The sequence below is a fragment of the Lissotriton vulgaris genome, chromosome 1_1 (assembly GCF_964263255.1).
Source record: "Lissotriton vulgaris chromosome 1_1, aLisVul1.2, whole genome shotgun sequence".
Classification (NCBI taxonomy): domain Eukaryota; kingdom Metazoa; phylum Chordata; class Amphibia; order Caudata; family Salamandridae; genus Lissotriton; species Lissotriton vulgaris.
In genome coordinates this window covers 328,595,560-328,622,057 of record NC_141685.1, presented here as the reverse complement: position 1 = coordinate 328,622,057, position 26,498 = coordinate 328,595,560, and the positions used below count along the sequence as shown (strand labels likewise).

Sequence of the window (26,498 nt, the reverse complement as noted above, 5' to 3'; positions counted from 1 at the left end):
ATCAGCGTTGAATAATTCATCTGCAGTCTTTAGGACTCCTAAATGACTTCTGTGAATACCAAAAGTCTTAAAATTAGGATTTTTCTCAACTTTACTTCTACTAAACTGAGAAAAATCCTTATTTTAAGACTTTCGGTATTCACAGAAGGCATTTAGGATTCCTAAAGTTAAAAGTCCTAACTTTACTACTACTAAATTGAGAAAAATCCTAATTTTAAGTCTTTCTGTATTCACAAAAGGCATTTAGGAGTCCTAAAGTTAGGACTCCTAACTTCTGTGAATACCGAAATGAGTTAGTGCTTTCTGTGAATACGACAATGGTAGTAAGTTTAGGATTTGTCTTAAATTAGTTCTGTGAATCGGGCCCAATGCATTTATGATTTCAGAAAGTGATGCTACAGGAGGCCTCTTTTTCATGCTCTTGTAATCCTTTGTGAATCAGGCCAGAACGTCCAGCTCCCTATTGGGAAATGTGCTAAGAAGGCACAATCCTTTCATGACTTGCCTTAACTGGGCAAGGGTGGATTGCATGGCCACGGTCTCCACCTCTACGTAGATTATGGAGTGATATCCCTCATAAAGAGCCCACGAGAAGACTAAGTAGTCTTGAAATAGAAGTACACATTTGGTACAGCTTAAACTATCCTCCTTTTTGTATTTTCTTGAAAGGTGTTTATATGTAAACATCACTGTAGTCACTGTTTGTTCTCTTTGTGCTTCAATAGCAGGTCATGTTATCAGACATCTCAATGGCACTCATTTCATCAAATTCTGAAGGTTGAAACACTGACTCCGCTTTGGCAGGATTCAAGCCTATTATTTACCAGTTACATACAAATCACAGGAGCCTACACTCTACCCATCGGACCCACTTACCAGTCTTTCTTTGAGCCATGCTTTTTAAAAAAAATAGATATATAACAATATCAGTTTTTATTTTGACGCCTGGCTTTGGCGCTTGGTAACTGTTCTGCACACTGTGGATTTAGACTGTTCCTAAAAGTTGATCACTATTTTGCATTTGTCAGCCACCATGTCAGTTTGTACCTCGACACTGTGTGACCTTTACATGGCACTGGTCTGCATGCACCATGCAAACGTCAAACTTTTAGGCTTTATCAGGGCTTGTATATGTGACATTTGCACTAAACAGTGGAGTTTAAAGATACTGTTGTAGTGACCGACATTAAAACTTAGATATGAAGGCCTTTAAGTCTGTTCTGCTTTGGAAGGCATACCATTTCAATAGGGCTCATCCATATTTGCTTTTTTTCTAGAATCAATGTGCTAGCACCTAGATAAAATAAGTAGCTGGCTGAATAGCAGCAGAGCAGTGTGCTAGAGCACGGTACCACCCGGAAATCTTACTGTGCATAGCCAAAGGTTTGCTAGCCATCAGATTGTGCCCCCTGATTTAGGCCCTCATCACGAGTGGCCCAGATTAATCCCAGTTACTTTTCTCCCCTGGAATTGCCATTATGTGGGTCCAGGTAGTTCCAGGAATCAGAAATTATGTTGATTATCATTTATTGGGGTAAAACATGCAGCAATCCCATTTATCATGCATATTCCCATGTGTTTTTCGCTGGTATTTCACCCAGAGACTTTTTTTCTGTATAGGGCAGTGGAAATCAAAGGGTGAAACACACAGAGCTCCAGGATTCCTGCAAAAGGTACAACTCTGACGAAGCAGCTAACTCTAATTAGTGGCCCATTGGAATCTATGGGCCACTCAAAATGAGGGTCTTGGTGCAGTCTTACTGAATCAAAAATGGTGAATTAATGCTGGTCATTCCTGGCACGCTAGGTAGCCTTTCGTATTCCTCATAGTATTGGGCCCAGGCAGGAGCCATCACTTTTATTTCAGTCCTTGGTTTTTGCACCAATATCACCATACATTATTAGATTTGCTTCACTTTTCTCTGTAGACAGGAGGTGAAACCTGTCAATGGGTGCTGGGCCACAGGAGGATCAACTGTCCACACACATTTGAAACCCTGCAGTCTAAATCTTTCTCTCTGTGTTAACCATATGATGTCACTTGCAAAAAAAACAAGTGTTGGACAAAATCCTGCACAATGTGAAACATTCACCCCAGTACATAGATCGGGGCCTAAATTCACAATTTTTGTTGCTCCCCATGACATTCCAGTTCAGACCCAGCCCAGGGCCGGACTGGGAACCACAACCGCCCCTGGCAAAGTGCTCGGCCGGCGCCCCTCCTCACTGGGGGGGAGTGGAGGGGTGGTTTGGAGGTGCCGCTGAGCTCTTTGCCAGGGCCGGTTTTCAGACGATTTTAATACAGGGCCGATTTTGCAGCTATGCTGCAAAAAACAGACCTGTAACAAAAACGGCCCGCAGGGACCCAAAACCGGCCCGCACCCGTGCGGCGCACCGGGGGATTGCCCGATGCCCGCTATGGCACCGGTGGATTGCCCGATGCCCGCTATGACCAGTTCGGCCCTAACCCAGCCATATGCAAATATCCAGCCCGAACTGCCAGGCCATATGCTCCCTGGGAATGATGGATTTAACCCGGATCTCTAGACTTGGGGTGAATGTATGATTCATTCAGCATTCCGTCCATCATTTGATTGCGTCACCGTATGTAGTCACAGCATATGGCACTCGAAGTCTTGACATAAGCTGCTTTCAAAATATTGGCACAATGAATTCAAGATAGGGTCGACTGAGTATGTGATGGAAAAGCAGTAGATTAGACAAGCCTTTAGAACAACAAAGTCACGTCCCTGCATATGTTATTCACTACTTCATTAGGTTGTAGAAAAATATCAATTATTAACAAATTACAGTATTTGCAATAATCATTTGGAAAATATTTAATCTCTGTGTCAGTGATGTACATACCTATCCACGGGGTTAAGAAATTGTAGGTCCAGGGTTTGGGATCTGAAAATGTAAACATTGCAAGAGAATAGTCAGTCTCCGAGTTACACAAATCACTCACATTCAGTGCAATCTTTGGTCTTGACTTTTTCTGGCTGTTTTTTCTCGCAATCAAGAGAGGGATTCGAAGCACATTTCTCCCGGTGTGCCAGTCACCCCTTGTGTTGCAAAACTCTTATTTTGGCTCTATAGAGAATCTATGAGGGGAAACGGGTGGTGTTCTCCACATAAGATTAAATAGACGTACACCAGGAAAATCCGATTTATTCACCTCATCCATCAACAGCTGACCATAACTGACAACAGTAGAACTCCCTTACATCGTGAGATTCCACCTGGAATACATGGGAGGATTCCACATAGAACCAGGAGTGATGTCTCACATCTTTCCTCTTTACAACAAAAGAGACAATAAAACATAAAAAAACAAAAGTGAGGGAGGAGTGTAACAAACATGGCAAATAATGAATAATCAGAAGAAAGGAAACAAGAATGCATGAAAGAGAATTCAACAAACATAGTCTTTCATCTACAAAGGTTGCCTATGCACTCTCTGACTCCTCTCTTTAACATTAACAGGCACGGAATGAGACCTTGTCGGAGAAGAATCGACATCACTTGTCGTGGAATAAATGCTAGAGCGACTTGTCTCCCTGAAAGCAGGATTTGGATTAGTTTGGACCATTACAACTCTGCTCTTATTCCAAAGCCTACCATGTTCAGTCTTTACAGCATTCTTAAAACTTTTAGCAACGTTTCTTACCCTGGTAAACTTTGACCAAGGTTGACATCCAACAGGTGCCTTAATTCTTCCATAGTCACCCATATTCACATCATCGGTTTGAACGGACTTCTTTTCATCGAAGTACATTTTCCTTACCCACTGTTTATCAAGCTCTCTGTACATCCAATCACCTAACTCGTTGTTTTTAAACCTTTTATTCATATCAATCCAACCTGGACACAACTTAGAGTTAGAGGCCCTTCCCTTGAATAACTCAAAGAGAGTTCTACCCATAGACGAGTGAGGTGTCATGCGATAGGCAGTGATCTTGTCTTGTAGGACAATTTTCCAGATTAAATCACTCGCCCTGGCTAATTGGATGCTTTCTTTGAGGGTTGTATTCACCCCCTCAACAGCTCCATTTGTTTCTGGATGGTAAACTGAACTTCTCGTATGAAGTATCCCCCAATCCTTCAAAAAGTTCAGCATTTCCGAAGAAAAGAATTGTGGGCCATTATCAGAAAGAATGCTATTAGGATAACTTTCCATCTTGAATATTCCTTCTAAGAATTTTTTTACACTTGCAGAGGAAATATCCCTGACTGAGCTCACTTCAATCCATCTAGAATAAAGATCCAAGACAATAATCAAATAAGGGGTATCACTCACACCATTCAAGGGTAAAACAATATCAATAGCTATTTTATCCCATGGATGTTTTGTAAACTTCCTGCAGACCATAGGTATCTGCTTTGTTTTCAAAATGTTGCACTTGCACAACACTCCAGGCAATCCAGGATGAACCACCACTTCTCATACAAAGAAGGAGGAGAAAGACAACTAAGGCTTGATGTTGAGGTAAGACCACGCTCGTCGCCAGATAAATGTGGTGTTCTCCGCATAAGATTAAATAGACGTACACCAGGTAAGGCTCAGGTCCGATTTATTTACCTCATCCATCAACAGCTGACTAGTAACTAACAACAGTAGAACCCCCTTACATCGTGAGATTCCACATGGAATACATGGGAGGATTCCACATAGAACCTGGAGTGATGTCCCAAAACTCAGCTAAGTTTCGGAGTGACAAGTTTCATGAATATCTTCCACAGGAAAAAAGTTAAAGCGACACCCATAAGAAAACTTTCTGAAAGATAGATCAAAAACCGATGTGCTGAAGTACATCACACTTATTTCGAAAGTTTCTTTTTTCTGATTTGGTGTAAATCTGTCCAGAACTAGTTTGGATACTTAAGTTAAAAAAAGGTGCAGAACAGGATTTAAAAGGTTAATACTCTAAATTTAATTTTGATTTTTTTTTAACACAATTTGCTGGAAGCACTCAGGGCCACAATCAGGGATTAGAAAAAGTGCTCCAATGGACGCAGCAGTAGGGTAAGGTGTTGGGTGTCTAATGCAGGTCCAGGATTACGCGGACACCCCACACACCCATACTAGCTGCCAGGCCACAATCAGGGATTTGGGGCAGCACTTCAATGGCAGCAAAGATAGAGCAGCGGACGGTGTCCAACACAGGTCGAGACTCACATGTACACCCCATTCATCCATACCAGTGCTCAGATCCACCATATCGGTTTGGTGGAGAGCACCTATGGCAGCAAACTTAGAGTGTGGAGTAGGGTGTCTGCCGCAGTTCCAGGTTTATGGAAATACCCCAAACACCCATACTAGCGTTCAGGGCTAAAATCTGGGATTGGGGGGGGGCTCAAACGGCTGCAATAGAAGAGTACAGATTAGGATGCGCAATGGAGGTCCGGGTTTACGCACATATCCCCGGGCAATTAGGAATTTGGGGGAGTGCTCAAATGGCAGCACAAGTACAGTGAGATTGAAGATGCTTGACGCAGGTCAAGGTTTATGCACACACCTCTTCCACCCAAACTGCACTCACAGCCACATTCAGGTTTGTGGCAGAGTACTCCAAAGTCAACAAAAGTATAGTGTGGTGGAGGGTATCTGAGGCAGGTCCAGGTTTATGAACACACCCCAGTCACCCATACCGGTACACAGGGCCAGAATCATGGATTTTTTGGAGCCCTCTATTGGCAGCAAACATAGAGTGGTAGAGGGTGTCTGATTCAGGTCTAGGCTTCCACCCCCCCCTACTCACCCATACCAGTACCCCCACCAACAATTAGATATTTGTTTGAGCGCTCCAAAGGCAGAAAATCTAGAGTGTCATGAGGGTATCTGATGCAGAACCAGGTTTACCCACTCTCACCCACACCTGCAACAAGGGGCACGCACACCTGTAGAACGTTCTTGCCAAAACTAATGAAATATTCCATTAATGAATGGTGTTTATTTAATTCATTCATCCTCCTCTATGGTTGTTTTATCTGTTGGTGTTCAGTTTCAATCAATCAATCAATCAATCACGAAATTTGTATAGCGCGCTACTCACCCGGAGGGTCTCAAGGCACTTGGGGGAAGGGGGTCCGCTACTGCTCGAACAGCCAAGTCTTGAGTTGCTTCCTGAAGGAGAGGTGGTCCTGGGTCAGGCGGAGGTGGATGGGGAGGGGGTTCCAAGTCTTGGCCGCCAGGTAGGAGAATGATCTTCCTCCCATGGTGGCTCTTTGGATGCGTGGAACGGCGGCAAGGGCGTGGCTGGTCGATCGTAGCTGGCGGGTGGGAATGTAGAAGGTCAGGCGGTTGTTGAGGTACCTCGGGCCCAAGTCATGGAGGGCCTTGTGTGCGTGGTTGAGGAGTCGGAACGTGATTCTCTTGCTGACGGGTAGCCAGTGCAGGTCTCTCAGGTGTCCGGAGATGTGGCTGTGTCGCGGGATGTCCAGGATGAGTTGTGCGGAGGCGTTCTGGATTCGTTGGAGTCTTTTCTGAAGTTTGGTTGTGGTTCCGGTGTCGAGGGTGTTCCCGTAGTCCAGTCGGCTGGTGACGAGTGCCTGGGTGACCGTCTTTCTGGTTTCGGTGGGGATCCATCGGAAGACCTTTCGGAGCATGCGTAGGATTTTAAAGCATGATGATGAGACGGCGTTGACTTGTCTGGTCATCGAGAGGGAGGAGTCCAGGATGAAGCCCAAGTTGCGTGCGTGGTCCGTTGGTTTGGGTGCGCTGCCCAGGGTGGGGGGCCACCAGGAGTCGTCCCAGGCAGAGGGTGAAGATCCCAGGACGAGGACTTCCGTCTTGTCTGAGTTGAGTTTCAGGCGGCTGTTCATCATCCACTCGGCTACGTCTTTCATCCCTTCGTGAAGGTTGGTTCTGGCGGTGGTTGGGTCGTTGGTGAGGGAGAGGATCAGCTGGATGTCGTCGGCGTAGGAGATGATGTTGAGGTTGTGTTGGCATGCGATGGCTGCGAGGGGGCTCATGTAAACATTGAAGAGGGTGGGGCTGAGTGATGATCCTTGTGGTATGCCGCAGATGACCTTGGTGGCCTCGGATCGGAACGGGGGGAGGCGGACTCTCTGGGTTCTTCCGGTGAGGAACGAGATGATCCACTCTAGTGCCTTCTCTTGGATTCCGATGTTCTTTAGGCGCTGTACTAGGGTGCGGTGGCAGACAGGGTCGAACGCTGTGGAGAGGTCTAGGAGGATAAGGGCCGCTGTTTCCCCGTTGTGGAACAGGGCACGGATGTCGTCAGTGGCTGCGATGAGGGCGGTCTCGGTGCTGTGGTTGGCCCGGAACCCGGACTGTGAGTGGTCAAGGGATCTGTTTGTCTCGAGGAAGGCAGCAAGCTGTCTGTTTACGGTCTTCTCGATGACTTTGGCAGGAAAAGGGAGGAGCGAGATGGGGCGGTAGTTTTTGAGGTCGGTGGGGTCTGCTGAAGGTTTCTTCAGCAGGGCGCTGAGTTTGGCATGCTTCCAGCTCTCCGGGAAGGTGGCGGTGTCGAAGGAGCAGTTGATGATGTCCCGGAGTTGGGGTGCGATGACGGAGTCAGCCTTGTTAAAGACGTGTTGGGGGCATGGGCCGGTTGGAGATCCAGAGTGGATGGTGTTCATCGTGTGGATGGTCTCTTCGGTGCTGATCGGGGTCCAGGCACGGAGGGTGGTTGTGGGGGGCGTCGGTTCGGTGGTTGGGTGCGTGGTCTGTGCGCCGAAGCTGTTGTGTATGTCGGCAATCTTGCTGTGGAAAATGAGGCGAGTGAGTCGCAGAGGTCTTGTGATGGGGTGATGTCGTTGTTTCCGGCGGTGGGATTGGAGAGCTCTTTGACGATGCTGAAGAGTTCCTTGCTGTTGTGTGCGTTGTTGTCTAGTCGTTCCTTGAATGCTGTCTTCTTGGTGGTGCGGATCAGCTGGTGGTGTTTGCGGGAGGTGTGCTTGAGGGTGGTCATGTTGTCTGTAGTCGGGTTTTTGCGCCAGGCTTTCTCGAGGATGCGGCAGTTCTTCTTGGAGGTCTTGAGGTCGGCGTTGAACCAGGAGGCTTTCTTGCTGCCGGGCCTGATGGGATGGTTTTTCGGAGGTGCGAGGTCGTCGGCGCAGTTGGTGATCCACTGTGTCAGGTTGTTGGCTGCTTGGTTGGGGTCCGTTGAGCTGGCGGGAAGGTTCTGGCTCAGGGATGTGGTGAGCTGGTCGGTGGTGATCTTGTTCCAGCTCCTGAGGGGAGCCTGATGTGGGTGGCGGTGGGTCACGTTTCTTCTGAAGCTGAAGTGGACGCGGCTGTGGTCTGTCCAGTGGAGTCTGGTGGAGTGGCTGAAAGAGATGTGCTTGCTGGAGGAGAAGACTGGGTCCAGCGTGTTTCCGGCGTAGTGGGTGGGGGTGTTCACTAGTTGCTTGAGTCCTAGGTTGGCGAGTTTGTCCAGCAGGGCGGTCGTGTTGTTGTCGCTCTTGTTCTCCAGGTGGAAGTTGAGGTCCCCTAGGAGGATGTAGTCAGCGGAGGCGAGGGCGTGTGGGCTGATGAAGTCTGCGATGTCATCGCTGAATTGTGTGCGAGGTCCTGGGGGTCTGTAGATGAGGGTGCCTCTGAGTGTGGTCTTGGGGTCGGTGTGTATTGGGAAGTGAAGATGTTCGGCGTCTGTGAGGGTGTCGTCGGAGTTGGTCGTGATGCGGATGGTGTTCTTGTGGACGATGGCGATGCCTCCTCCTGTCTGGTTGACGCGGTCCCTCTGGGTGATCTTGTATCCGTCCAGGATGGCGATGGCGATGTCGGGTACTGAGGAGGCGTTCATCCATGTTTCCGTGAGGAAGGCGACGTCTGGAGATGTGGTGTCGAGTAGGTTCCAGAGTTCCACGGCGTGTCTGTGGACGGAGCGGGTGTTGAGCAGGATGCACTTCAGGTGATTGCGGCTGTTGCTCGGCTTGGCGGGTGCAGTATAGGTCCGGGAACGCTGCGCGGGAACGCTGCGCGTACGTGCAGACTCTGCCATAAATGGAGAGTGGGGGGGGGGGCGGAGCGAGGGAGTAGCAGCTGGGAGGCAGGAGCGGGATGGCCAATGGGCGGGTAACAGAAGCGAAAAGGGGCGGGCCGCAGGGGAGCAGCGGCGGGGAGTGGAGAGGGGGAGAAGCGGTGGGAAGGGCACTAGGACAGCAAATACAGGGGCACAGAAGGCACAGCAAAAACACAATCAGGGGCACAGAAGTTAAACACAGTAAACAATGGAGAAAACACAGTAAAATACACGATCAGGGGCACAGGCAAAGGAGACAGGAAAAGAACCGGCAGAACAGCAGTCCAGGCACACGGCTGTGCGAGGCAGCAGCGGAGGGGTCAGGGGTCCCTGCACTCAAGGAGGGAGCTGCGCGGTGTGTGGAGCGACCGGCCCTGCAACATTACTGTACTACAGTGTCTATATGTATTCCATGTCTGGGGTTTATCTGTTTTGATGCTAAATCGTGGTGAAGTCATTTGAGAATTACATTTACCCGATGTAGAAAATCTATTGCATGCCTGTGATACATTTATTATCCTAGATCCATGGACTTTTGGCCAAATGTAACCCTTGTATTTAGATTATCCCAGTCCCATTGCTCCTTATTAGTCAGACCACTTTTTTGTTTATCCTGATGTATGTTATGGCTTAAGTAGTCATATCACTTATGGAGGCATACGTGATGGAATTAATGTGGTCACTTATGATATCTTCGATGCTGTTGCATGTGATGAAATTCTCAATGAAGAGGAGAGGTGATGGGTATTTTATGTGCCTCAAACTAAAAATAGCCAATTTCATTACTTTAACAAATTTGAACCATAACTATTACTCAATTTCTAACTGTGTTTTAAGTAAAAATATATATCCTCAATGGTGAAAAATAATTTCAGCTCTTCACTGAGAGAGTTGCTGCCAGTTGAGGCTGACAGCAAACATATTTCCAACAAAAAAACCTTTTAAAGAAAAGTGAACAGTACTCCATAAAATGTGCCCCTCAAAATTAATTGGGTTATGTGAGAAGTTGGGTTGTTGGTTGAGAGGGGTGAAACTCCACACAAGCAACAGCCACAATTCCTGTCAGGGTGAATCACAAAAAGTCACTTAATTAACCTGAGCTTAATCCTCTGGTTGCTTGGCACAAAAACAGTCAGGCTTAACTTATAGCCAATGTGTAAAGTATGTATGCAGCACTTAAACAGCAACAAAGCGAAAATACAACACAAGAAAAATCCCACATCAATTTAGAAAAATAAAGTATAATATAATAAATTATTTGAGACCAAAAAAGACAAAAATGCAATCTAATGCACCAAATGATTAGGAAAAGAAAATGCCAACTTTCAAAGTGTGGTATTTTTGGAATTGTGACTTAAAATCTGACTTTTTCATGCAGGAGTACAATTCTTTAGAGACCAAACTCGACATTCCTACTTAATCCCAATCAAAACTTATCACTTATTAAATGTAATAAAGTAGACCAATGTTATCACATGGGAGAGGTAGGTCTTGCAGCATTAAAAAACACATTTAATTTCTTTTCACTAACAGGACATGCAAAACTTAAAAGTACATGTCCAACTTTTTTAATTCTCTGCCCCCTGCCCCATGGGCTGTTCAGTGCCTAACCTAGAGGTGACTTATGTGTATTAAAAAGGAAGGTTTAAGCTTGGCATTTTGCTGGGTCATAATGGCTGTTCAAAACTGCATAAAGGCTGCAATGGCAGACCCGAGACATGTTTTAAAAGGCTACTTAAATCGGTGGGAAAATAAGTGTTGCCATTTTACAAAATAGGGAGGGGCGCATGGCCCCCCTCCCTGAGCCCCTCCCAAAGCTAAATTAAGTGTACAGGGGAAGCGGGTCTGTGCAGCCCGGCATCCCCAGTCATAGAATGCCGTGTGGCCGCCCCCTTCCTGGGTCTCAAAAGGCCCCAGTGAGCCAACCGCCTGGGGTCAAAATAGTTTGGCTGCACGGCCCCCCTCACTGAACCATTAACGGAAGGGGAAGGCCACCCCGTGACCAATTTCTTTAATCAATCAATCAATCATCGCATTTCTATAGCGCACTACTTACCCAGAGGGTCTCAAGGCGCTGGGGGGGGGATCTGCTACTGCTCGAACAACCAGGTCTTGAGTTGCTTCCTGAAGGCGAGGTGGTCCTGGGTCAGGCGGAGGTGGGTGGGGAGGGAGTTCCATGTCTTGGCGGCGAGGTAGGAGAAGGAGCTTCCCCCTGTGGTGGCTCTACGGATGTGGGGGACGGCGGCGAGGGCGAGGCTGGTCGATCGAAGCTGGCGTTTGGGAGCGTAGAAGTTGAGGCGGCTCTTGAGGTATCCTGGGCCTTGGCTGTGTAGGGCTTTGTGTGCGTGGGTGAGGAGACGGAAGGTGATTCTCTTGTTGACCGGGAGCCAGTGCAGATCTCTCAGGTGTCCGGAGATGTGGCTGCGACGGGGGATGTCCAGGATGAGTCATGCTGAGGCGTTCTGGATCCGCTGGAGTCTCTTCTGGAGTTTGGCAGTGGTTCCGGCGTAGAGAGTGTTGCCGTAGTCCAGACGGCTGGTGACGAGGGCCTTGGTGACCGTCTTCCTGGTCTCGGTGGGGATCCACCGGAAGATCTTACGAAGCATGCGCAGGATGTTGAAGCACGACGAGGAGACGGCGTTGACTTGTCTGGTCATGGAGAGGGAGGAGTCCAGGATGAAGCCCAGGTTGCGTGCGTGGTCTGTTGGTTTGGGTGCGCTGCCTAGGGCGGGGGGCCACCAGAAGTCGTCCCAAGCGGCGGGTGAGGATCCCAGGATGAGGACTTCCGTCTTATCTGAGTTCAGTTTCAGGCGGCTGTTCTTCATCCATTCGGCTACCTCTTTCATCCCTTCGTGAAGGTTGGCTCTGGCGGTGGCGGGGTCGTTGGTAAGGGAGAGGATCAGCTGGGTGTCGTCGACATAGGAGATGATGTTGAGGTTGTGCTGGCGTGCGATGTCTGCGAGGGGGCTCATGTAGATGTTGAAGAGGGTTGGACTGAGCGAGGAGCCTTGAGGGACGCTGCAGATGACTTCGGTGGCTTCTGATCTGAACGGAGGGAGGCGGACTCTCTGTGTCCTTCCGGCGAGGAAGGAGATGATCCACTCCAGTGCCTTCTCTTGGACTCCGACGTTGCTGACGCGTTGTACTAGGGTACGATGGCAGAGAGGGGAGGCAGCGCAGCCCCCCTCCATGAGCCATTAATGGACTGAGGACCCCATCCCCCGGGCCAACTCACAACCTATGCCCTAGGAAGCCCACCCTGGGACATAGCTGTTTCCCTGACTGCAGCTTAGCAGGCAGGGAAACCTTTGTTTGCTCAGGCTTGGCAGGAGCATTTCCAAGTCTCCAATCAAGCAGGAGCAAACACAAAGTCTGCTCCCAGAGAGAAGGGGCCTTGAAAATGCTCCTGCATGCTAGACTTCTGATCTGTTTTCCTGCCCACACTGAAGCAGGCAGGGAAACAGATCAAAATATTGCTTCTGCCCCCGAGGGAGCAGCATTAGTAGTTGTTCCCTCCAGGAGGGTGCAATGCCGGCTCCTGCTGGTTGCGGGGAGTTGGCTGGGGCCGCCGAGCCCCCTCTGTGACCCCCAACAAGTATATGGTGGGTGACCATTAGTGGTCCCCAGGACACCCTCCTTTAAAAACCATGGGCCATGGGATGGGGTGCCCGGGCCGATAGCAGCTCGGGAAGGGGCACTGCATGACCTGCTTCCCCTTCAGTTTTAGAAATGGCCCTGGGGAATGGGGTCCCCAGGGCCTAACAAGGCTCTGGGTCCACACTCCCCCATACATTTTTAGCAATGACTCCAGGGAATGGGGCAACCAGGGACTTACAAGGCTCAGAGGGGGGGCATGGCCCCCCTCCCCTTTATTTAAACGTGTGGCCCTGGGGGATGGGGTCTCAGGGCCGAACAAGGATCTATAGGGGTGCTGAACTATTCTTAGTAATGCTCTGGGGTGCCTAAGGTTAGGGGAATGCGGCTGCACGACCCCCCTTCTCTTTTTGAAATAGTGGCCTTGGATGATGCGGTCCCCAGGGCCAAAACAAGGCCCAGGGAGGGGGACGACACCACTCCCCTCCCCTTAAAAAAAGGACCTGGGTGATGTTTTCCCCAGGGCCAGGCCCTGTGGTCAAACCCCTCTGCTGCAAACAGCCAATAACTGTGTGCAGTGTGTGGGTTGGCTGCCTGTTGGGGGAGTTGGCTACAGGGCCTGGCTACAGGCATGGAGTTGGCTGCATGCCGGGGTTGCCACAGATACTGTGGCCAACCCCCTGTTGTGCATGACAGAAGCCCCTGCTCAGTGTGGGGTTGGCTGCCATTACACGGTTGGTCAAAGCTCCTTGCAGCAGGCCAGGCCTTGTGGCCGACCCCCACTGCACATGGCCAGAGGCCATGCACAGCATGAGTTGAAGTGCATGTGTCGACTACACTGCAGGGTCTGACTGCAGACCAGGCTCTGTAGTCCACTCCCCGCCGCACATTGGTAATTAAATGTTACTTTCCAATAAAAAAATCCTTAAAAACTCACTGACCAAAACAAAGGCTAAAGTAACGTCATAGTTAGGTGTGATAAAAAGATCCGTTTTTGTTTAAAGAAGCCCCTTAGAAATTCACTGAAAAAAGCAAAGATTAAAGTAAGGTTATAGGTAGGTAAATTTTTCAGTGACAACATTCATGTTTTGAACTAAATAAAAACACAGAAATTGTTCCCCTGCTATGCACTGTATGATCTCACATGACCTTACTCATGACGTTCTATGACATCATTGATGATATCACTGATGACATCATCCAATAAGTGTGTTTTTTTTTTTTTTAAGTTTACGTGGAGGTGGGTAACTACCATATAATATTTTACCCAATTTTGTACGGCCTATGTCCAGCTTATTGGTCTAAGTGTTTACAAAACGCATGTGCTCTTAATGAACCATAGGTGTGTAGAGGTATTGAACATGTTATAAATCTTTGTACTGAATAGTAACTCTGTGTGCAAGTGACAGTTGACTTGTGGTCATTACGTTCCACACAGGTTTTTTGGTACTGCAGAAGAAGTTTCCAGCTGGGCAAACATTCTACATACTACATACTAAATATTTGAAGCAGCCTTGAGTTATTAGACATAATTGTATTACCATGACAATTTCTTCTTAACATAGACGACTGTGGTGGGGGGTGGCTACGCAGCAATGGAGACGGACGTGCTCGTGTAGAGCTCCGTCAGCGGCTCTCCTCTCTAGCTGCATATCTCTGTCTTTATGCATCTGCTGGGACCGGGTGCCTCTCTGTCAACGCCTGAGGAGCACCCGATGCCCTGGTGAAAATTGTGGCAACGGCGGACAAAGATTTCCGCGCAACGCTCCACAAGGTCTGGGGACGCCCAGCAGATCGCTGCCACTTCGGGGAAGATCACCATCACACAAGTCCGCAGGCAGGCCCCGCTCACTAGGCCTTGCACAGTGGCGCACATTGCAGCAGAAACGCCGGAATCTCCTGCTGCCACCGAACCTGGTCTCACTCCATCTGCAGCCGATCAATCAATCAATCAATCAATCAATCAATTAGGGGATTTGTAAAGCGCACTACTTACCCGCTAGGGTCTCAACGTGCTGGGGTGGGGGGAAGGAGCTGCAGCTAGTGGTCGAAGAGCCAGGTCTTGAGCAGTCTTCTGAAGGCCGGGAGGTCTGCTGTCTGTCATAGGTGGAGGGGGAGGGTGTTCCAGGTCTTGGCGGAACGGTGGGAGAAAGATCTGCCCGCGGAAGTGGTTCTGTGCTGTTGAGATAGGCTGGGCCGGTCTTGTGGAGTGCCTTGTGTGCGTGGATCATGAGTTTGAATGTGATTCTTTTGTCGACGGGGAGCCAGTGCAGATCTCTCAGGTGCGGGGTGATGTGGTCTTGGCGTGGGACGTCTAGGATCAGGCGTTCTGGATTCTTTGGAGTCTGTTGATGAGTTTGGACGGGGCTCCAGAGTAGAGGGTGTTTCCGTAGTCGAGTCGACTGCTGACGAGGGCGTGGGTGACGGTTTTTCGTGTATCAGCAAAATACCCTTGCACACATAATTTGAGAATAACAGGTGGTGTCTGTTTAGACACTATAAACATTTTTAACAGAAACAAAGCCATAAAATTGGTAACAAAATAAGTTCTCTTGTCAGTTTCTTGAAAGTGAAGTAGTTTAATGTTGATAAAGGAAAACCAGCCGACACGTGTTTCGTCGCTTCTGGGACAATTCTCCCGCGACTCCTCAGGGCTATGATTCGTGATAAACTCGAAATAGAGGTCGCTCCACCGGTGATAATTCCAACCCGGCATGGATCAGAACCTAAATGCCAGCGTGTGAGTATTCGAGTGATCCTTAAAAGATCTTGTTGTAAACCATACTCCGTTTGGATTGCCTCACGGAGAAGTTCAACACGTCTGCAAGGTTGGCGAGATCGGAGAGGATAACTCCTCGTGACATGAGTGCCGTCGGAAGGAGAGCATGTGTTCGTGCTCCCGCTCGGTGTGTTCCAAACGGAGTATGGTTTACAACAAGATCTTTTAAGGATCACTGAATTACTCGATTAAAGGCACACTGATTTATCCACAGGACCCACGAACACTGTTCCCAGGAGGCCACGCGCCCGGGCGCACGCGCACTTCTCTACCCCCGAGCGCGCAGTCCCATGTGAGGAGCACGCACAGAGGGCACATCCGCCGAGAGTATTCGCGCCGCCACCGCGAAAAACGGGCATTTACAGATTGCGGCGAAAGGAGTGTGTGCTTTTTCTATTGCCCTGAAGCGCATTTGTTTGCTGCAATGTTTTATTAGTAACGTGAGGCTGCAAGGGGCATGGAGTGCTTTTCTTTAAGTATCCATGTTAATTGCAGCCTCTTCACGAGTGGCGATTAACATGGATATTTAAATGAAAGCACTCAGCCCCCCCCCCCCCCCCCCCCGCAGCCTCGCTTTGCCGGATTTGAGTGCCCTCTTAATTAGGTTAAAGTTCCCGGTAAGGGAAGACCCCTCCCCTTTCCTCCTCTTTCAGCAGACAGGAGAAAGAGGCATTTAGGGGTGGTAGTTGCTCTGTAGATTACGGTAAAGGTCAGGAACAATAGCCGGGTAAAGAAGCCAGGAAGGGTTTTTTTGCGAAGACACAATCAGACCACCTTTCTGAGGCAAGGGATAGGAGGTGTTGGGCTGAGGAGTGCTAACCTGGCTCTTGCTAAAGGTGAGCGAAATTTCAAAATACGGAGCTACCTTGCCACTACCCTACCTCGTTTGGGGAATACATTGTATTTCTTTTCCCTCGGTGTCCCTCGTATTTGCGTGTAATTATGTCCCTGTGAGTGTGCAAGTTAGCTCAGGCTTCTAAACTTTCACAGGTGTGGGGCCGCCCGGTACTTAGCGGATCAATTTCAGGTTGTTGCATAAACCTGTGTGTGGCATGAAAGAGGTTAACTGCGCGGCTGCGAGGAGTAGATGTTTATTGTGAGCAATTCGGGTTTGGCGTTAAGGTACATCAATAAATGCAGGAAGACTCATGCTAAAAGTAAACTTTGGATTTGATAGCTGCTCGCTGCAATGTTTCACTGTTCACAAAATAAGTTTGTAATTTAGGGACCGCTAGTTCCAATGTATAGCTGCCAAGGTTTCAGATTGCCATGTGTGACATTTTCATAATTTCGAGGTAATTATGAGTGACATTTCAACAAATATGAGAGGCATTTTTATACGAACAATATCAAAGAATGAAGATGAAGGAAACATTTAAAATCAGAAACTTGTTTGAGGAATGAGAAACTCTAATATCTTTAAACTGTTGTAAAGCAACAGAAATGTAAGGGCACTAAACTATTAAAAACAGTTACAGCTAATCCTCATGAAATAAATGCAGCTTTTCGAACATGTGTGGGTCATGTCAGTTGACCGATACTGTGAAAGGCTATAGTTTGTATGTTTCTCTTTGTCAAATAAATATGTCCAGGGTGTTAGAAAACCAATGTTTTGCCTAAAATACAACGCTTTTCCAGCTGAGAGCCCTTGAATGAGGCCTGTAGACCTTTTCCCCAAACTCCTATCAGGCAGTGTGAAGAGAGAGAGGCCCATTAGGCAGAATCTGGCACCCTACCTCCTGTGTTTGTTTACAGTCCAGGCTGCCTCAAAGCTACTAGGAGAAGCCAACAGCCTGCCCTCTAGAAACTAGGCAATGCAGATTAAATGTGTTCCAGTTGGCTGGCGAGCTGCTGCTTGGTCCTAACTATCCTCGGCACCGCCCATTCTTTTTGGAGCCAGGCTGCAGATGCGGAGTGAGCTGGGCTCCGAACAAGGGCGGCACGCTTCCGGCCTACATAGTACAGTCGGCTAGCTTCAACACAGTGTGATACCTGGCCCTTTCTCAATCAATCAATCAATCAAAAACATTTATATAGCGCACTACTCACCCGGAGGGTCTCAAGGCGCTGGGGAGGGGGGGTCCGCTACTGCTCGAACAGCCAGGTCTTGAGCTGCTTCCTGAAGGCGAGGTGGTCTTGGGTCAGGCGGAGGTGGGTCGGGAGGGAGTTCCAAGTCTTGGCGGCCAGGTAGGGGAAGGACCTTCCTCCTGTTGTGGCTCTTTGGATGTGGGGGACGGCGGCGAGGGCGTGGCTGGTCGATCGAAGCTGGCGGGTGGGAGTGTAGAAGTTTAGGCGGCTGTTGAGGTATCTTGGGCCTTGGTTGTGTAGGGCTTTGTGAGCGTGGGTGAGGAGACGGAAGGTGATTCTCTTGTTGACCGGGAGCCAGTGCAGGTCTCTCAGGTGTCCGGAGATGTGGCTGTGTCGGGGGATGTCGAGGATGAGTCTTGCTGAGGCGTTCTGGATCCGCTGGAGTCTCTTCTGGAGCTTGGCGGTGGTTCCGGCGTAGAGGGCGTTGCCGTAGTCCAGTCGGCTGGTGACGAGGGCCTGGGTGACCGTCTTCCTGGTCTCGGTGGGGTTCCACTGGAAGATCTTACGTAGAATGAGCAGAATATTGAAGCAAGACGAGGAGACGGCGTTGACTTGTCTGGTCATGGAGAGGGAGGTGTACAGGATGAAGCCCAGGTTGCGTGCGTGGTCTGTCGGTTTGGGTGCGCTGCCCAGGGTGGGGGGCCACCAGGAGTCGTCCCAGGCGGAGGGTGAGGAGCCCAGGATGAGAACTTCCGTCTTGTCTGAGTTCAGTTTCAGGCGGCTGGTCGTCATCCACTCGGCTACGTCTGCCATCCCTTCGTGTAGGTTGGCTCTGGCGGTGGCGGGGTCGTTGGTGAGGGAGAGGATCAGCTGAGTGTCGTCGGCGTATGAGATGATGTTGAGGTTGTGTTGGCGTGCGATGGCTGCAAGGGGGCTCATGTAGACATTGAAGAGGGTGGGGCTGAGCGAGGAGCCCTGAGGAACGCCGCAGATGACTTCGGTGGCTTCTGATCTGATCGGGGGAAGGCGGACTCTCTGTGTCCTTCAGGCGAGGAAGGAGATGATCCACTCCGGTGCCTTCTCTTGGATTCTGACGTTGCTGAGGCGCTGCACTAGGGTGCGGTGGCAGACAGTGTCGAATGCCGCGGAGAGGTCCAGGAGGATGAGGGCCGCTGTTTCTCGTTGTCGAGCCGGGCTCGGATGTCATCGGTGGCAGCGATGAGGGCGGTCTCGGTGCTGTGGTTGGCCCGGAAGCCAGACTGCGAGAGGTCGAGGGATCCATTCATCTTGAGGAAGGTGGCCAGCTGCTTGTTGACGGTCTTCTCGAGGACTTTGGCCGGAAACGGGAGGAGCGTGATGGGGCAGTAGTTTTTGAGTTCGGTGGGATCCGCTGATGGTTTCTTCAGTAGGGCGTGCTTCCAGCTCTCAGGGAAGGTAGCGGTGTCGAAGGAGGTGTTGATGATGTCCCGCAGGTGGGGTGCGATGACAGCGTCGGCCTTGTTGAAGACGTGGTGAGGACAGGGGTCGGTTGGAGATCCGGAGTGGATGGTGTTCATCGTGCGGATGGTGTCTTCGGTGCTGATCGGGGTCCAGGCGCGGAGGGTGGTGGTGGGGGGCGTAGGTGCGGTCGTGGGGAGCGTTGGTTGTGTGCTGAAGCTGTTGTGAATGTCAGCGATCTTGTTGTGGAAGTAGGAGGCAAGGGAGTTGCAGAGGTCTTGAGATGGGGTGATGTCGTTGTTTCCGGAGTTGGGGTTGGAGAGCTCTTTAACGATGTTGAAGAGTTCCTTGCTGTTGTGTGCGTTGTTGTCCAGTCGTTCCTTGAATGCAGTTTTCTTGGTGGCGTGGATCAGTTGATGGTGTTTTTGGGTGGCGAGCTTGAGGGTGGTCATGTTGTCTGGTGTTGGGTCTCTGCGCCAGGCTCTCTCGAGGGCTTGGCAGTTCTTCTTGGAGCTCTTGAGTTCGTCGGTGAACCAAGGTGCTTTCTTACTGCCGGGTCTGCTAGGCGGGGTCCTCAGTGGGGCGAGGTCGTCTGCGCAGCCGCTGACCCACTACTTGAGGTTGTCGGCGGCCTGGCTGGGGTTCGCTGAGCTGGTGGGGGGGTGCTGGCTCAGGGATGCGGCGAGCTGGTCGGCTGTGATCTTGTTCCAGCTTCTGGTGGTGGTGGACCGTTGTTCTTCTGAAGCTGAAGTGGATGCAGCTGTGGTCCGTCCAGTGGAGTCCGGTGGCGTGGCTGAAGACGATGTCCTTGCTGGATGAGAAGACGGGGTCGAGTGTGTGTCCGGCGTAGTGGGTGGGGGTGGTCACCAGCTGCTTGAGACCGAGGTTGGCGAGGTTGTCCAGCAGGGTGGTGGTGTTGCGGTCGTTGTTGTTCTCCAGGTGGAAGTTGAGGTCCCCGAGGAGGATGTAGTCAGCGGAGGGGAGGGCGTGCGGGCTGATGAAGTCGGCGATGTCTTCGCTGAATTGTGTGCGTGGTCCCGGGGGTCTGTAGATGAGGGTGCCTCTGAGGGTGGTCTTGGGGTCGGTGTGGATCTGGAAGTGCAGGTGTTCGGCGGTTGTCAGGGTGTCGTCGGTGTTGGTCGTGATGCGGATGGTGTTCCTGTGGATGATGGCGATGCCTCCTCCGGTCTGGTTTCCGCGGTCCCTCCGGGTGATCTTGTATCCATCCGGGATAGCGATGGCGATGTCGGGTGCTGAGGAGGCGTTCATCCAGGTTTCCGTGAGTCACGGCAGCACTGCCTGCCTGTGCCATCTCCAAAGCGTCACATTAACAAAACACACAACAGCAAAACACAGAAGTGCAAAATGGACACAAGAAACTGCAATTTTCTGCACTCATAATCAACTGCATTCTTTGCAAACAAGCAGGTGCGCCATGTGTGCCTATATAATGGTCAGCTGTGAAACGTGGCCATAATTAAAGAGGAATGTATAACCGCACGGGATGTGCATGGAAGCACATCAAGTCATAAGGATATTAAAATAAAGGTACCTCAGGGGCTACATTGGGCACTTCCTGTGTCGAGAGCCAGACTGGTGCTGACCGGCCTCCACAAACCAACTCAGACCCCGCCCTCTGCAAGGCTGATGCCTGGCATGATTGAGGGTTGTGAGTCCCCAAAAGAATTAGATTAGGCAGACCTCTTGCATATGACAGTGGTACAAAAGGGGGTGCTGATTAACGGAGCATCTGAACCAATCAAACACTCACACCCAGTCAACAGATCTGGGTTTAATCCATCACCGTTCTTTAGCCCACTCTGCCATCCCAGTTCAGACATGGCTATATGCAAATCAGTCTGACCCTGTGCCTCATAGGAACAGTCCAGCCAGAACTGCCAAGACATGCCTTCCCTGGACCGGAAACAAGCTTCCGAGGACCGGTTTCTGGCATTACAGCCGTCTTCAGCCCGGCTTGCTTGAATCCAGTGGCAAATTGAGCAAGGGACTCACGTCTGAGCATACCCTGCCAACTTATGGCGAACAAAGCGGTACAAAAGGGGGTGGTGATGGACGGAGCATCTGAACCAATCAACCACTCACACCCAGTCAACAGATCTGGGTTTAATCCATCACCGTTCCTCATTGGCAGTGTGCCTTAATTGCAGTATTGTTAGAGGGGTGCTAGAATACGTGACTAATGCATTTTAATGCGGAGATGCGGACACTAGCATTAAAAATGATAGTCAAAACCCTGATGCGGCCCTACCGTAATCCAGCCCTGAAACTGTGAAAAGTAAAATTATAATAACGTTATTATAATTTTATTTTTCCTGCTTAAAGAGAGCATTTGTTAAAGTTTTCATGTTAATTGCAGCGCCCACCATGAGCTGAAATTAACATGAAAACTCGAACAAATGCACACAATCACCCCGCAGCCCAGCTCTATTTAGAAAAGAAATGCAGCAACACAGCTGCTAAGGATTCAAATTGCTATGTGGGACGGTTTCAAACCTGCCTTAACACCGTTCATGTGGATCTGTATGTGCGGAAATGCACTTTTCACTTTTTTAAGCAAAGGTTTGGAGTGATATTTAGCGCTGCACCCACACGCGCACCTGGTTACTGGCACACACAGCCTTGGAAGCAGCGCACATAGACCTTACACTGCCGCACACAGAGTAAAAAAATTAGAGGGAACATTGCCCACGAATAAAAAAATTTCTTTCTACAATTTGAACTTGTCCACACTCGAATACTAAACATGTTGGCATTTAGGTTCTGAGCCCTGCCGGGTTGGTCATTCTGAGATTTGAGTCGAGGATGACTCCTAGGTTGCGTGCGTGGTTGGTTGGTGCCGGGGGGGGGGGTGGGGGGAGGGGGGTTTCCAGTGATGTTGGCCACCAGGAATCGTCCCACGCTGAGGGGTTGGGCCCAAGGATGAGGATCTCCGTCTTGTCCGTGTTCAGCTTGAGCCAGCTAGCCTCCATCCAATCGGCTACGTCCTTCATACCCTGGTACAGGTTGGATTTGGTGGTGAGGGGATTCTTGGTAAGGGAGAGGATCAGCTGGGTGTCGTCAGCGTAGGAGATTATGGTAAGGTCGTGTAGTCTGGCGAGGAAAGCCATGTAGATGTTGAACAGCGTCAGGCTGAGGGAGGATTCCTGCGGGACGCCGCAGATGGTTTTTGTGGTTCTGGATTGGAACGGGGGGAGGCGGACTCTCTCGGTACTGTCGGAGAGGAAGGAGGTGGTCCAATCAAGGGCCTTGTCTCGGATCCCTGCGTCGTGGAGGCGTGTGCGTAGTGTGTGGTGGCAGACGGTGTCGTGGCGGCAGAGAGGTCCAGGAGGATGAGGGCTGCTGTCTCGCCGTTGTCGAGTAGGATTCTGATGTCGTCTGTGGCGGCAATGAGGGCAGTCTCGGTGCTGTGGCTGCTGCGGAAGCCTGACTGGGGGGGCTCCAGGATGCTGTTGTCTTCTAGGTAGCGGGTGAGCTGGGTGCTGACGGTCTTTTCGATGACTTTCGTTGGGAATGGGAGCAGGGAGATGGGCCGGAAGTTCTTGAGGTCGCTCGGGTCCACCTTGGGTTTCTTTAGTAGGGTTTTGATCTCTGCATGCTTCCAGCTCTCAGGGAAGGTAGCGGTCTCGAAGGAGAGGTTGATGATGTTACGCAGGTGGGGTGCGATGAGGCTGTTGACTTTTTTGACGATGTGGTGGGGAAGTGGATTAGACGGGGAGCCTGAGTGGATGGTGCTGATGGTCTTGATTATGTCTTCGGTGCTCACGTTGCTCCATGTGGTCAGAAGGTCGAGGTCGGTGGGGTTTGGAGTGTTCGTCGTGGGGTGGTCTGTAGGGTTCAGCCGGGGATTGAAGCTGTTGTGGATGTCGGTGATCTTGCGGTGGAAGAAGGCAGCGAGGGTGTCGCACAGGTCTTGTGAATGCGGAATGTCGTTGGTGCAGGAGCTAGGATTCAAGAGTTCTTTCACGATGTTGAAGAGCTCTTTACTGTTGTAGGGGTTGTTGTTGAGGCGGTCTTTGAATGAGGCTCTTTTGGTGGTCCTGATGAGGTGGTGATGGTTGTGAATGGTGTCTTTGTGGGATGCGCGGTTGGCGGGCGTTCTATCGCTGAGCCAGATGTTTTCAAGTTTCCGGCAGGTGTGCTTGGAGGCCAGGAGCTCCGGGGTGAACCAGCTGGCTCTCTGGCTGGTGTCTCTGTCGGTGGGTTGTCTTACTGGTGCTAAGGTGTTGGCACAGTCTTCCATCCAGAGTCTGAGGGTGCGGGTCCCATCCTCGGGGTCGGTGGGGCTAGTCGGTGGGTTGAGTGCAAGGTGTGTTTCTAGTAGGTCCTTGATGACTTTGCCCCAGCGTCGGCGGGGGATCTGTGGGGTGCAATGGTGTGTGACGGGTTTCTGGAAGGTGAAGTGGATGCAGTGGTGGTCGGTCCAGGTGGGCTCGGAATCGTGGCTGAAGGCAACGTGTGGCTTGGAAGAGAAGATGGCATCGAGCGTGTGGCCGGCGATGTGGGTCAGTGTTGTGACGATCTGTTTCAGTCCAAGGGTGGCGAGGTTGTCGACCAGGGTGGAGGAGTTGCTGTCGTTGTTGTTTTCCAGATGGTAGTTCAGATCACCGAGCAGGATGTAGTCGGTGGAGGTCAGCGCATGCGTGCTGATGAAGTCGGCGATGGAGTTGCAGAATTGGGGACGTGGGCCGGGTGGTCTGTAGACAAGGGAGCCTCTGAGGGTGGTCTTGGGGTCTGTGTGGATCTTGAAGTGCATGTGTTCGGCGGTGGTGAGGGTGTCATCTGTGTTTGTGGAGACCTTGATGGTGTTCTTGTGAATTATGGAGATACCTCCTCTCAGGGCCGGCTTTAGGCATGTGCAAGCTGTGCACCTGCACAGGGCCGCCAAACCCCAGGGGCCGCCACGAGGATGAATACAATATTTGTGTGGCGGCCCCTGGCAGGGATTTGGCGGCCTCCGGCTCTCATCCCTGATTGGCAGTGGCAGTGTTTCACCAAGGGCGTCGGGTATGGCAGACGCCGGAAGCCGAGGATTCGAGTCTGCGCAGACTCAACCTCATACTGCTTCCCCCGTCGGCGTGTGCCTGCAGTGCATTCTGTGGTGGTGGTCCTCGGAACGTACTGGAAGAAGGAAGCCTGGCTGCCATCACTGTGCCATCAACTCCCAGCGCCTGGAGCTAGACGGACACGGACAGACTGCAGAGACGAGTCTACTCTCACTCGAGTCCCGACCGACCCGTGACAGCTAGTCAGGGGTCGAGTCTGCACTGCAGTTCACCAGGCAGCCCAGGTAAGGATAAGTGAGTTATTATGCAAATGTGTTACCTGAACAAGGGAATTTGTTGGCGGCCCCCATGGTGAAAGTGCTGCACACTATTGCTTTACAGAATCGGAGTGCAAGGTTTGAACAGGATCTGCCAAATTCACATTTCTTTTTTGCAGTTTTATGGGCACGGGGAGATGCAGTGATTTGCCGAGAATTACAGGATGTTAAACCCAGACTCGAACGGAGCCTAAAAATGTTCCAGTAGCGCACTGCCAGGATTTTTTAAAGGGTGACCGAGTTCAGTTAATAACCGAAAAATGAAACTGCAGGATTACAAGGACCACGAGCACTCCCATGGCCCGATTACAGGGGACACGCCTCGGATGCAATAATCTGACCCGGGGGTGTTCGGAATGTTCCAAAAGCGATAATTACCACACACTCGGAGTCTTTGGGGAATAATCTGCGGGCGTTGGCGATTACAACAGCCAAACTGTCAGTAAATACACAGGGCAACTTCCAGCAGGTTTGACCCGCCGACGAGTAACCAAGGGGCGGCCTTTACTGCACCTCGGAATTACCAATACAAGAAGCACCATTTATAAGGGCCAGCTCAAAATGGGTTTTTCACAAGGATTGCAGCAGTGTCTCAAATCATTATCAGGCCTTTAGGAGATAACACAAAAAGGGCTGCAAATGCAACAATTAGGCTCCTGACACTAACTTCACTCCCAGCCTCACTCACCTGGCCCTGCTGATAAGCGCGGAGAGCGCAGCGCACGTGCAGTCACAGTATCAAGTATGTAAAGTACACAACACGCTCGTGCCTTCAAACCTGAGACAAGTGACACACCCCCAGGGCACACTAGGCGTGCTCCCCGCGCCGGGCACCTCCGCCTCACGTCCCCTGTCCCGCGCAGGCCTGAGCTAACAACACACAGACTGACCCACAACACACAATGACGCAAATACAGGTTCAGGCTCTTTCTGACTCGATAGATTTACTTACTCGATCGTGTGTACCTCGTGACCGAGGCATGGACAATCCCCCGCCCTCCTGCTCCTCTTCGCCTGTTCTGGGACTTCCAGGGGCCACTGAGCCCCGCACGGCCCCAGCACTTGGATACCCCCGAGTGATTCGCCGCGCTATAGCAATCCGTTGATTGGTGGGAGGGGTGGAATTTAAGATATCCCCGATAGCTAAACTGGGGTGTTTCCAGTCTGCTTGGGTTTGGGTGGGGGTTACTTGGCGCTGATAGCAGCCAGAGTTCGTTAAATTCCGATCCCTCTGCAAACAGCACGGAGGATGAAACGCGGCGCTGGGCGACAGGTACCACACGGCACACCCACACCTGGCTGTGCAACAGGACCGACGGGCTGGAACTTATCAGGGGACCAGGTCAGGACAAAAGACAAAACCTGAGAGAAATTGCGCTGCAGATCCCGATTGTACCTGTTGTGCCCCATTCCCAAGTGAAAAACTTGGCACAGGCGGCACTGATTTACCCTCCCCGAGACACCCCCCACGCACCCCGTGGACGGTGGGAATCGGATTTACTAGTTGAAGAGGTTAGTACTTCACCGCCCTCCGGTCACTGGGGCCTGTGTGTGCAATCATATCTTGGGACTGCACCCGCACCGCCTCTGGAAATGAAGGTGTTATCAGTCTGTGAGCACACACTTCAACACGCACAACGCTGTGCTTTGTACTTCCATTTTCACGTTTCCATCTAAACCCTATAAATGCAGCTACATATATATATATATATATATATATATATATATATATATATATATATATATATATGCACATCGAATGCGAGTTTTAGTTCCTCAGGCGCAGTTCTGAGTTCTGTTCCGTCTATAGATCCAGCCAGAGCATTCGGTGGTGAAACAGCTCCCTCCAGCGGTGCTTCTCCTGGTCACTCTGCGGCCACCACTGGTGAACGCCGAGTGCACCAGGATTCCAACGTGGGCAGCTGAGAGCGGCGCCTTCACCGGCTGCTGCTGTCCATGGTGGGGCACATCACAGGCCAGATTGTCCTACAAACAGTGTGCACAATGGCAAATATTTAGGATAACAAGGAACCAACCGGCAACTGCCCCTGAGGAGAGGGTGAGCAGGACACCAGACCTCCACAGAAAGACGGACAGGATACACTGACAGGCAGGCCCGTCTGGCGGCCCCCTGGCAGGATTCGACGGCTTCCGGGCAATGGCAGCGTGAGCGTTGTTGTTTTCAGTTTCACTTGCCCAGCCAGCAGGCAGTTTGGGTCCCAGGGCCGTCAATCTTAGCCCTACTATACCAATGACGTGACGGCCCTGGGATAGCCCCCGCGCGCTGTGCGTAGTGCGCAACTGTGCACCTGCTGCTCTTAGCCGCTCA

The 26,498-nt window shown here is 50.8% G+C and overlaps 1 protein-coding gene across 1 annotated transcript in view; it reads right to left on the bottom strand.

Annotated features, from left to right (window-relative positions):
- LOC147747128 (cytochrome P450 4B1-like) overlaps positions 1-26,498 on the bottom strand; it is a 226,740-nt gene that overhangs the window by 123,743 nt on the left and 76,499 nt on the right. Inside the window, exon 3 of the mRNA XM_086952389.1 lies at positions 2,869-2,910. Within this exon, the coding sequence (XP_086808515.1) occupies positions 2,869-2,910 (42 nt within the window). The remainder of the gene's footprint in view (positions 1-2,868; positions 2,911-26,498) is intronic.